The sequence below is a fragment of the Pundamilia nyererei genome, unplaced genomic scaffold, assembly GCF_000239375.1.
Source record: "Pundamilia nyererei isolate P.nyererei 1_Seehausen unplaced genomic scaffold, PunNye1.0 scaffold00072, whole genome shotgun sequence".
Lineage (NCBI taxonomy): Eukaryota > Metazoa > Chordata > Actinopteri > Cichliformes > Cichlidae > Pundamilia > Pundamilia nyererei.
In genome coordinates this window covers 2,741,487-2,753,781 of record NW_005187473.1, presented here as the reverse complement: position 1 = coordinate 2,753,781, position 12,295 = coordinate 2,741,487, and the positions used below count along the sequence as shown (strand labels likewise).

At 39.8% G+C, this 12,295-nt stretch overlaps 1 protein-coding gene across 18 annotated transcripts in view; it reads left to right on the top strand.

Annotated features, from left to right (window-relative positions):
• Nucleotides 1-11,648, top strand: part of dock7 (dedicator of cytokinesis 7) — a 45,776-nt gene extending 34,128 nt beyond the window's left edge. For 7 of the 18 annotated variants that reach the window (XM_013911809.1, XM_005736999.1, XM_013911805.1 and 4 more), the window contains 17 exons: nt 389-406; nt 1,378-1,474; nt 1,585-1,719; nt 1,813-1,965; nt 2,254-2,412; nt 2,571-2,671; nt 2,820-3,012; nt 3,138-3,281; nt 3,370-3,501; nt 4,849-4,863; nt 7,907-8,032; nt 8,124-8,213; nt 8,310-8,546; nt 8,623-8,766; nt 8,868-8,974; nt 9,224-9,391; nt 11,072-11,648. In XM_013911809.1, the coding sequence (XP_013767263.1) occupies nt 389-406; nt 1,378-1,474; nt 1,585-1,719; nt 1,813-1,965; nt 2,254-2,412; nt 2,571-2,671; nt 2,820-3,012; nt 3,138-3,281; nt 3,370-3,501; nt 4,849-4,863; nt 7,907-8,032; nt 8,124-8,213; nt 8,310-8,546; nt 8,623-8,766; nt 8,868-8,974; nt 9,224-9,391; nt 11,072-11,114 (2,062 nt within the window). In that variant the 3' untranslated portion in view covers nt 11,115-11,648. Of the gene's footprint in view, nt 1-388; nt 407-1,377; nt 1,475-1,584; nt 1,720-1,812; nt 1,966-2,253; nt 2,413-2,570; nt 2,672-2,819; nt 3,013-3,137; nt 3,282-3,369; nt 3,502-4,848; nt 4,864-7,897; nt 8,033-8,123; nt 8,214-8,309; nt 8,547-8,622; nt 8,767-8,867; nt 8,975-9,223; nt 9,392-9,547; nt 9,568-11,071 lie in introns of all 18 variants that reach the window. The other 11 variants (XM_005737004.1, XM_005737001.1, XM_013911811.1 and 8 more) reach the window with 4 other exon arrangements.
• Nucleotides 11,649-12,295: the final 647 nt, after the last annotated feature.

The following is a 12,295-nucleotide window of genomic DNA, read 5'->3' as shown; positions in this document are numbered from 1 at the left end:
ATTTTTTGTGGCACCACTCCATTATTGCATCTTTATTTTGATTTAACAGTAAATTGTTTACTTATACCCTTTACAGGATGCCACTTCCAAGGTTTGGACAATGTACACAGTGGATTTTAAGCAATCAATATGTGATTGCAGTGCAGACTTTTAGCTAAAGTATCTCTATCTCTTATCTAAAAGTATCTCTATAACGCGGGAGCTTAAAGCTTGAAGGTTTTGCATCTTTTTGCCAATATTTTTTGTCCAATGATGACAAAAAATATAGCATTATGTCTTTTTGTTTTACTGTTTTAATTTTAATTCCTGTTCTTTTATCATTTCTGCTCCAGCATTTGTCTTCTGTTAATTTCCATTTGTTCTCTCATGTCACTGTGTGTTAATGTAGGAGTCACAGATCAGTCAGGTATTGTATGGTCCACATTTGCTGTGTGCTCCTTTAAATTCCTCCCTGCTTTAGTGCCTCTTTTAAGGTGTCCTGCCATGCATGTGGGAAGTCCGACAGGTGAAGTGGATGCAGACTGAACTGATTAGCTTGTATTTGATTCTTAGCTTTCACCAAGTCATGAACAATTTTTCGAATTAACATAATTTTGAGTGAGATGCTTTAACACTTTAGCAACTAATGCAATCAGTGATTTGTTCACATTCATTTCCTTTCCATTTTAACTTAAGTTCACACATGCACATCAGAGCACCAAGAGAGTCCCCCTGATCCTGGCCCTGACCCTCAAATCCCTTGTCCCATCAGTCCCTCTGTCCTGGTAACAACAAACTCTGCATTGGGGTTGGTAGTGGTTGCAGTGGGCCTGTTCTGCTTTTTAACCAGTGTGCTTGTTTTTCTGGGGTCCTGACTGATGTTGCTCCCTGGTTGATGTTGCCGGGGGGGAAGTCAAATGTGGCAAAAGCTTTTTTCTTATCGGTCACCTATTCAGTTCTGTATTGTTTCAGTTCAATCACAGGCATTTTAGGACATGTAGACTAACAAAATAAAAGCCACTGCGTTCTTCTTGTAGATCAGGAATAATGGGTTGCTTTTTTCTAACTTTAAATTATGCCAGTCTTTTAATGCCTTTCATATTTCCTCTAAGAAAAGAGCAGATAGGTTTAGGCTAACTGTCTCTCAGTGTAGGGCTTTCTTTGATTTTGCCAGAAAAAACCAAATAGCGTAAACATACTGTTTTGTGTTTTAGACACAGCTGGCTGAGCATCCACACCACACATAACATGTTTTTCCTCTAAATTTTCTTCATTGTTCATGATTCTGTGCAGTGGATTAATGTGGTGACTGGAAGCTCATGCAGCGCTCAGTGGCACATCATCAACACCGCAATGTATGAGTTCAGTTTGTGACGGCGTCGTCTTGTGTCTGTGCAGGACGAGAGCAGAGCTGGAACATGAAGCTCTTATTGATGGTAATCTCGCAACAGAGGCCAATCTAATAATACTTGATACTCTGGAGATTATTGTACAGGTATGTAAGCGAAGAAGACGTATCCACACTAAATGGAAACAGGCATATATTCCCAGTCAGGCTGTGTTCAGAGGCCTATTACAGCTGCTTATAAGTCCTTTTCCCTCCAGACGGCATCAGTAACGGAATCCAAGGAGAGTATCCTGGGTGGAGTGCTGAAGGTGCTGCTCCACAGCATGGCCTGCAACCAGAGCGCCCTCTACCTTCAGCATTGTTTTGCCACACAGAGGGCCCTGGTATCTAAGGTTAGACTACTGGGCTTTCTTTATGTGTGAAGCATGCTTATTTCATCTTCCAGGCTTACATAGTAATAAATACTTCTCTCTCTGCCTGTGTAGTTTCCCGAACTACTCTTTGAGGAAGAAACAGAGCAGTGTGCTGATCTGTGTCTGCGACTGCTGAGGAGCTGCAGCAGCAGCATAAGCACGATCAGATCCCATGCCAGTGCTTCCCTCTACCTCCTCATGAGGCAAAACTTTGAGATTGGCAATGTAAGTACAGAGGTGATGGGTTGAACAAGTTAGAGCTGTGGAATGTGGCTGTACTATTACAAATAACATATTTGTTAACTTTAATTCACCTGGTTTATCTGAATACCAAACTGTGCAGTCATAGCAAACTTTAGTTCAGTTACTGATGTATGCATTATTGAAAGCAGACGTTGTGCTAATATCTTTTTAGAAATTATATGTATAGTGTTTCCTTCTCTCTTCATATGTCGGCAGAAAGCCAACAGCTTTGACAACATGTGTGTTTTTTCTTTTTGCTTGAACTTTTAGAACTTTGCAAGAGTAAAGATGCAGGTGACAATGTCTCTTTCCTCGCTGGTTGGAACATCTCAGAATTTCAATGAGGAGTTCCTCCGTCGCTCTCTAAAGACCATCCTTACCTATGCAGAGGAGGATCTGGAGCTGAGGGAGACCACGTTCCCAGATCAGGTACTGGGTTCGCTATTTAGTTGTTTTCCATCACTGCTCGAAAAGGGAAAATATCCAGATTGCTGCTGATGTGATTCTCTGGACCTTTTACTTTGCAAACACGTCATCATCCCGGAGAAGGAGCTTCTTTATCCTGAGCCGTATTTTCTTGCTTTCAGGTTCAGGACCTTGTTTTTAATCTGCACATGATCCTGTCTGACACAGTGAAGATGAAGGAACACCAGGAAGATCCTGAGATGTTGATAGATCTCATGTACAGGTGCAAAACCCATGTGCAATGGAGCGATTTCTTTTGATTACTTAAAAGAGCATTTATTCATTGTAGTTGGTTAGTTAGTCAATATCTGGTTGTGGGTGTGATTTCCTGTGTGGTCTGTGTGTGCATTTGCATTTTTGTCCACTTAAAGGATTGCGAAAGGTTACCAGACATCTCCAGACCTGCGGCTGACGTGGCTCCAGAACATGGCTGGAAAGCACTCTGAGAGAAACAACCATGCTGAGGCTGCTCAGTGTCTGGTGCACAGTGCTGCCTTAGTGGCAGAATACCTAAGTATGCTGGAGGACCGCAAATATCTTCCTGTAGGCTGTGTCACCTTCCAGGTAGGAGCATTCCTGTGGTATTGTTTGTGCGCATGTCTCTCCTCTACAGAAACACATTTCTTACAATGACTGTGCATGCACCATAACCTTCATTTGTTTTTAATATGTGTGGTTATGTGCTCTAGAATATTTCTTCAAATGTGCTGGAGGAATCTGCAGTCTCTGATGATGTAGTGTCACCAGACGAGGAGGGAATCTGTTCAGGGAAATATTTCACTGAGATCGGTCTCGTGGGTCTCCTAGAGCAGGCTGCTGCCTCTTTTTCCATGGTGAGCGATGGAAACATGAACCGATGCTTATTTCTTTGTTTTGTGTTTTTTACCTGCTATTATTTAAAATAATTGTTCATCCTTCCAGGCCGGCATGTATGAGGCTGTGAATGAGGTTTATAAGGTACTGATCCCGATTCACGAAGCCAACAGGGACGCAAAGAAACTAGCCACCATACATGGTAAACTACAGGAAGCCTTTGGCAAAATTGTTCATCAGGTAAACACACACACAAAGTAGACTACTTCTTCAAATCACAACTCCCAACAGTTTGTGGTGCCAAGCTGACACTGAATTTATGCAATTAAATTCTAAGATTAATTTTTTTATATCTCAGTGTGACCTAGATTTATTGTTTTCATTGTCTAACTTCTGCTATGAGAAGATTCAATTTGGGATACACAAGGTTACTTCTGTTTTCTTTTTTCTTATGTAAATCCACCAAAGCTGTTTTTATAAATAAATTCCAGACAGTGTCGGGAGAATCGGGTCAGGAAATTGTCTGGAGCAGTCCATGTCAGATACCTTATCACTGCTGGAAATACTCCAGTTGTTTTTGTTTTATTTTACGTGGCACAATGCCTGGGTAGAGGGTGCAGGAGGCAGGGCTTAAAGGAATTCTCCAGAAAATCATGGGCTCTCTTCAAACATAGTTTTAATTGGACATTCATAGACTTTGTTCTATGGAGCTAGCAGGGCAAAAATCGTTTCATATTTATAATGCATGCTTTGCATTCTCACATGTGGCTCATGCAAAAAATTGCTTGAGTGAACACAGTTTAAGACGTGTGCGGTTGAATTAGAGTTAAGTAATTACGGTATAGTATCAAGATCAGCACTTACAGTGAAAAGGAGAAATTTTTTTGTCATATGAATATATGCACAAGTACACTTTTCTCACACAGATTAACTGCCATGTTAAACAGCCAGTGTAGATGTATCAAGGCCAATTAACAAAAAAGGATGTTAGGAGCAAAGCTTCTTATCTGCAGGACTTTCAAAATGTACATACATCAGTCTCGATATGAGTCACTACACAGAAAAACAATGGATTCCAGTTAATGTTGCGTACACACCAGCTGTCACAGACACAGCTTTGCATGATCTTATCAGTTGGCAGTTAAATCCTAGTATATTTATTTATGCCTGATACCCACCATGCTTTACTTTTCTGTGAAGTATGAACTTAAGCATGCATGACATTTTGGATTCCAGCTGTGTTTTTTTATTTGTATTTTTTGTTAAAGGCCAGTTGTGTGGATTGTGTGACACAGACGGGTTACAGTCATCTGGTGTGCAGAGCAACTGCTCTTGCAAAGCAGACTTTTTCATAGTGACAAAAACATTCATGTGTAAAGAAAGCATCCCTGTTTTTCTGTTTGTTTGTTTTTTAAAGAATATTTCTGTCACACGCTCTGTTCTCCAGCTCGACAACTTAGTAACCTGGATTCGTTTCAAAGCGTTCATTCTCCTTATTGTAACATCCTTTGTATGTGTGTGTGTGCGCGTGTCGGAGGGCGTATGCGTCTTGTCGTTCACATGTCCTGTATTCTCTTTGTTACGCAGAGTACTGGCTGGGAGGTAGGTGACTAAACAGCTCCTGCTTGGCCCTGCTCATGTGGTTTATCTTTTTGTATTTTCTTTTTATTTACTCTCATCTTTTTATTTGCTAGCTGTTGGCATTCTTCTTCTTTGTTACATACATCCAAATCCATTAACATCTGCAGACAACATCAACTGTCTGCCCCTTTACCCGCTGGGGACGCTCGCTGTCTAAGCAACAACACCCTTCACCGTTTTCCTCTCTCCTCACTCTTCTTACACTGCAAGAGGAGCTTGTGTTTGTGTCTTTTTTTTTTTTTTTATTCTTTACATGTGACAGTGTTGACAGGCTGTGCATGGGAGCCATGGTGTGTGACACTAATGACAAAAGTCTCAGCGAATGCATCACCTGCACAATCCACCGTTTTACCCCCTCCATTCCTCATCTTCTATGTGTCTGCTGGGTGTGTCGGTGGGCACACACACGCGCGTCAGCTGTCACACTTCATCTCATCTTCAACCACAGGGCTCGATTTCAGTGCACTGTTTTGACATGAAAGGTGTCTGTTAGCCATCCCGCTGTAGCCATGGGGTCATTCTTGCCACACACAATTAAATGAGCCTTTTAACACGCAAGGTGCTGCAGACTTTGGGTCGAGGCTGGAACCAAATTCTCCAAAGGCAGTTTGTTTTCTAAGAGGGTTCAACTCACAGTAATCTCAGGATTACTTGATTTATCCCTTTTGATTTTGATTGGTTGTTATTCTTGCCCTTTCTTTTAATAGTTTAAACTAAATCGACCCCTGACTTTTGTTTCATGCATTCTGTCCCTTTGTTAACAGTATTAACCTCTGAGTTCTCATGGTCTGTTGCATGAATTGGACAGAGCACAGGAAGCGCACTGAGCGTGCATGGTGTGTTTCCGAGGGTTGTGGATTATTTGTTTTTTTCCCCTCACTTTTGTTTTTTTAAATTCTTCGCTGTCTGCCTTTGCATGATCTGGATCCTCCACAATGAGTTTGTTCTTTCTCACAATCAGTGGAGATATTTTTACTGTTGTGTGTTAGTTTGTGTTGTTTTTAAAATTCTCTGGAGGAACCCAATCCTGATTAAAATTTGTTCTGTTTTTTTTTCCCTTTTTGATTTCCCTGGTTGCCGACCCTTCCTTCTTTACTTAATTGTGTCTTGTGGTAAGTTTCTTAGTTTACAGGGTTTCCTTAATTACTGTTTAAAAACATTTTCAAATCAGTGGTTTAACTAGCAATACATGACTTGTATCTTTTTTGATATTCCCTTAAGTTACCCTGATGCTTTATCTAAACATCTTGTGCATCAAGTTGTGTAGCATTTGCCTCAGATTTTCACATCATTTTCCTTTTTCCTGCCATACACGCACTTACACACTGGGCACTCATGGTGTACCTGCTGATTGATCTTGGGGCTTCCCTTTGGATGTTTCTTTCCAAGTAGAGGTCTAAGCAACAAAAAAAAAATTGGAGTTGATGGATGTTTTTCCTGTCAACAACTTCCAAAGACGTAACGGGGTGGTTGAGGTTGAAGTAGTTTTTGCCTTGTTTTGTTTCACAAACGTTTTCCCCTCCCGCTCCGTCTTTCTTTCTTTTTTTGGTTATCTGTCTGTTTGTGACTTTAAGGCTTCTATTTAGAAAACTTTGGTGCTGCTTTGATCTGTGAACTTGAGCTGTTTTTATTCTTAACATGGGCAAAAATTTCACACATGAAGAACACAAGCACTTACAAGCTGGGTGCAAAGGAGATGTCGAGTTCATGTTGACAACAATAGATACATTTCAGACACTGCGGGGTGTTTTTCCTGGCTTAGATTGGGATTTTTCACAAAAGCACATTAAGGCAATTCATCTGCATTCCTCGTATTTGTCATAATTATATAGATTTTCTAGTGATTTCTGACCATTTTATAAACCCAAATGTCTACTGTGTTTACTTACAGTGGACCTCGTGTGTTTCTTTATTTTTGGCTTATATACTGTTATAATAATATTTAAACAGGACCAAACTGTCAAATAATGAGAAGCTAATAATATGAAAGTAATTCCTATGACCCAAAGGTCAGGGTTCAGATTGTTTTTTCTATGCTGGCAGCTGCAGCACAGAAGCCCCACCCACATACTTTCAAACCTTCTGATTGCAAGAATGCAGTCAGTCAGAAGAAAGTTTGCTTGAAAAGAGAGGGCTTGAAAGGAAAAGAGCTAAACCTGGCACTTTTTTCTTGCTGATGTTTGACCTAGTTTGCTTTGGTACTTGAGCCTGACTAATCTATTAGCAGGCCAGTATCATCGCCCGATATTAGCTATTTGACAGTCGGTATTTGTATTTTAAATAACTGCTTGGTGAAAAAGAAAAATGTAAAGAGATGGAAGAAACACTCTTCTATTTGATATTGCATGGTTTGTCCACCAGAGGGCACTGTGCAACTTCCCAGAGTCGGGTAGAGCGCAAACAAGTAAATAAGCAACTACATATAACAAATTGTGTAGTTATTTATTTTATGGGATTTTTCTTTCTTTCAGACACATGAAACAGTCGATATATCAGAAGGTCAGATGTTTAAATGACAAAATACCAATATTTGTTTCGGCTTTAAAAATACTTGCTACCTGCCTGAGTTCTGTCAGGTCCTTAACTGCGGTGGAAAAGCTGCTGAACAACCTTTTTAAAAACAAAACAAAACAAAAAAACAGGTTGTTGAAATCACATACTTTCTGTCTGAACCTTCAGTACACTCACATACAGCTTTTAGAACAGAACCAACAGATTTAATCACATACTGCATGAAACTTCTAATAGTTGTTGTTATATATGTAGCTATATAGCTACATATATATCAGATTGTAGGCATACCATTTCTTTCAGTGAACTATAATCTTTTTCTGTCATCTTTGCCTCTGTGAAGAGAGCTGTAAAATCTAATAAAGTAAAAATACACAAATGCTTACTGTTCCACAGTATATATATCACAGTATGCTGTAGCAGGGTGATGGTGATCTGCTTCGTTTTTTAACCCATTTATCAATGTTTCCCTCTGCCTGTTCAGGATGGAAAGAGAATGTTTGGTACTTACTTCAGAGTTGGATTTTATGGTACGAAGTTTGGCGACTTGGATGAGCAAGAGTTTGTGTACAAAGAGCCTGCCATCACAAAGCTGGCTGAAATCTCTCACAGGCTAGAGGTAAACTATGCTGTGCTCGCGTTCTCTCTCTATGAGTCGAATTGTTTTCTGTGAAAGAGTAAAATGTTCTGTTCTTTGTCTTTTCTGGTAGGGTTTCTATGGCGAGCGATTTGGAGAGGACCAGGTAGAAGTCATTAAGGACTCCAACCCTGTGGACAAGTGCAAGCTGGACCCAAATAAGGTTTAGTGTTGATAAATGAGATGAACATATGTTAAACGGATGGAAATGGTCTTAGCTATAAAAAAAAAACCAACCCAAAAACATTTGTCCCTCTAGGCATTCATCCAGATCACATACGTGGAGCCGTACTTTGACACTTACGAAATGAAAGACCGCATCACATACTTTGACAAGAACTACAATTTGAGACGTTTCGTCTACTGCACTCCTTTCACCCTGGATGGGCGAGCACACGGGGACCTGCACGAACAGTTCAAACGCAAGACCATCCTCACCACCTCCCATGCCTTCCCGTACATCAAGACACGGATCAACATCATCCACAAAGAGGAAGTAGGTCTACAGTCTGCCTGCTCTTCACAGGCAAATTGTTCAGCCTTTTCATGCAACCACTCTGTCACTCTTCCAGATTATATCCACACCGATAGAAGTGGCAATAGAGGACATGCAGAAAAAGACTCAGGAGTTGGCATTTGCCACCCACCAGGACCCTGCCGATGCCAAAATGCTGCAGATGGTCCTTCAGGGATCAGTAGGCACAACTGTAAACCAGGTAAAGTTTTGAATTTTTAGCATGCAACAACTGTTAGTTACAGCACTACTGATTCACAAAGCTGAAAGCTGATGTTTATGAGATTGTTCTGTTTTTCCAAGGGTCCTTTGGAGGTAGCTCAAGTGTTCCTGTCGGAGATCCCCAGTGACCCAAAATTGTACAGACACCACAATAAGCTTCGGCTCTGCTTTAAAGACTTCACCAAAAGGTATGGATTGTCCTTCCTCTAGGCAGAAGTTGAAACCTTCTCCTCTCACCCTGTACAAGCTGTAAAAATGATACGATACCACTGATGGTTGCTGTGTTGCTATATAACCAGACTATAGCGCCCAAGTGCTATAAGTTTTCACTTCACTCACCAAATTTGTTTAGACTTTCAGTCGATCATTTTATTTGAAACAGAGAACACGTGCTGTGTATTTACATAACAGTATCGCACTATATTTCCCTGTCTAAGGTGTGAGGATGCCCTACGCAAAAACAAGAGCCTGATTGGTCCAGACCAGAAGGAGTACCAGAGGGAGCTGGAGAGGAATTATCACCGGCTGAAGGAGGCACTGCAGCCTCTCATCAACAGGAAGATCCCCCAGCTTTATAAGCCTGTACTGCAGGTCAACTCGCACAGGTAGGGCCAAGCAGGCTTTCTCTCCATGTGTATGAACGATGTGAGTGAGAGTAGAGATTAATTTCTTGGTTGTTAAGTTAAATCAGTCTTTTTTTTTTTTTTTAATTGTTTTGCTTTTGTTTTGTTTTGTTTTTTGCTTCTGTAAAAACGATGCAGCAAACGGACAGCTTGACAAGGTAGTTTGGACTTCTCGGAGTACGTTTTGTGTTGTGTTTTTGTTTTTCGTTTGCATGTTTCTCACTGTTCAGGTTAGAGGGAAATGCTTTCAGTTTTAATTCTGAAATTAAAAATGAATTGGATTTGTAAATGTTTAAGGATACATCATACTTTTTTCGTGCAACTTTATTTATCAGTTAAGAATTTACCTGTTGTATGAAGGGAACAACCAAGCCACACACAGACTTAGTAAAATCTGAATGAATGCAATTACCTTTTATTTATAAAGCACCAATTCACAACAAGTTGCCTAAAGGCACTTTATATTGTAAGGAAGAGACCCCACAGAACATCATTTTTTCAGTGTGTCCGTTCATTTTATAAATTAGTTATATTTTTTTAATCAAGGATGTCGAGCATTTGTGATTTTGTTTACAGATTTACAGATAAAAGGTGTACTGATGGAAATATACGTATATGTATATGCTTTTCAGGGCTTTAAAATTGCAGCAGCCAAAATTAGCTGCAGTTTGGCTGGGCAACTTCTTTATGTTGCCATTGGACACAAAAAAGGCTCGAGAGCACGGCGTATTATAAATTATAAAAAAACGGTGGATTCATCAAGAGGACACCGAAGTTGTCTCTCTAGTGATTCCACAGCAGTACAAGAGCATCATCTGTTGACGTAACGAGGTATAACCTCCGTACGTAAACATAACAGTGTTAGAATAGTTAACAATAATAAACAAAAACAAGGGGCAGTTTGTTCTGACAAAATTAAACATGTAGCATTTTCAAATCTACTGCAAATACTTTGAACAATCACAGGCAGTGGGTTACAGATCAAATACTACATTACATAACTCAATCATCTCCAGTCGGAAAAAACGTGTATTCCCTGATTCATTGGCAAGGGGGTCTAGCTGTTGCTGAGTGAAATTGGTTGCACTAAAAACATCTGCAGGTTGTTGCAAGCCGTCTGTGGTTTTTCATTTAAGACGCAGATGCTATTTACTCTCAGAGCTGTAGTAAATCTTGAAATAGTGCAGCGCAAACTGGAAAACGGAAAATGGCTAGCAACTGCCACCAATCACTTGCCAAACAGTCGCAGAATATACAACCAGTGGTTGCCTGGCAGTCGCTGACCACGCCCCAAGGCCTCCGTTAATGGGACATTCAAAATTAAGTCCACAGTGACTGACAGCAAAGTCTAGCAACTACAGCAACCAGAGAATACATAGTTTTCCCTCACAATATGTTGCCTGGTGGTTACTCTAGGCCTGTGAGATTGGGGTCAGCATTGATTTGTAGCATGTATGAAGCATGTGTTATATGCTTGTGCTCATCTTGTGAGAAGGTAGAGCTACAGGAGGTCAGCTATTTTCACATACTAGGCTTTTCTAGATTTCTTCCTACTGCAGCTTTAACATTTCAGGTCAGCTTCTCGTGACAGCTCAAAATTCTTAGTATTTTATTTCTTTTTTTTTTTGTCCTCGTTAACATCTTTTTGTTTTTAATTTGCAGAGATTCCTTCAGCAGAATGAGTCTTCGCAAGCTTGACATTTGAAGATGAAGTGCACCACACACAAGCGCACCTGTACACCTACACAAACACTTAACCGAAACTGCAATATTAATTTATTCTCCAGTGTAAATAGGAGTGTCTCTTGAAAGTTGGTCAGTGTTTGGAAAAAAGCGTGTTTAAACAAAAGGTTGAAAAGACTTGCAGCTTGGTACGTCATTCCAGTGTCTTAATTTGTTTACAGACAAACTGTTACACAATCAGCGCAGCAAACAAGTGGAACTTCAAATTAAAGAGATACCTTGGCATTTAGAATTTCTTTTTGCTAGTCATTTCAGTAGGTAACAAGTGCTTATACTGTCCCCATGCTACCTTAAAATAACAAAAAACAAAGCTCATGCCAGCACTCACTCTTGGAACCAGTAGAAATGGCTGCAAGCTATGAAGAATGCTCCAGAGTTCTGTATTTCAGTAAAGTGCCAAAAAAAACCCACCCTTTTTTTTGCCAAATTCTTACAATTTTAAAAGTCAAGGTGTCTTTTTAATTATGTACGATGTGTCAAGAAAATCTGTACTCAATTTTCATGTGTGCACTTTTTTTTTTTTTTTTTTTTTTTAAATGGTGTAGCATTGCATTTTACAACTTGAAAGTTTATGTAATGCAAAATGGGAGAGAAACCTTAAAACATGCAAAAAAATTGTACCAGTATTTATCATGATGCTTTATTATTGTTTTTAGTTGAGGCGCCAATGTTTTAAACTTAGGTACTTTAAACCTCATTGTATAATTTTATGTAGTTTTGTTTTATTTTAAATATTTTACTAAATAAATATTTTAATGTTCAAGTGGTCTGATGTGATGTTTCTCTGTTATTATGGACTTTGAGGTAAGTCGGCCAGAAACTAAGACGACAAAAAGCATGAAGTTGGTGTGAAGGTAAAAACTTTATTGCTTTCACTCTGAAACCCCGCTATGCCACTTCCGCATAATGAGAACTGGAATGGTACAGTTAAAAAGGACACAACAACACAGTAAGGGTGCTTTTAACCAAGCATTTCACTTTAAATAATAAACTCATCTTTGAAAGACAGGTGAAAAGGGTTTGTAATACTTAGAAAGACAGCTCATCAGACCCAAGTAAATCTCTGAAACCATCACTAGACCTGAGATGAACAAAGTTACCTTTACTGAGTTTTTAAAGCTCAATTGATGCAACCCCCCCCCC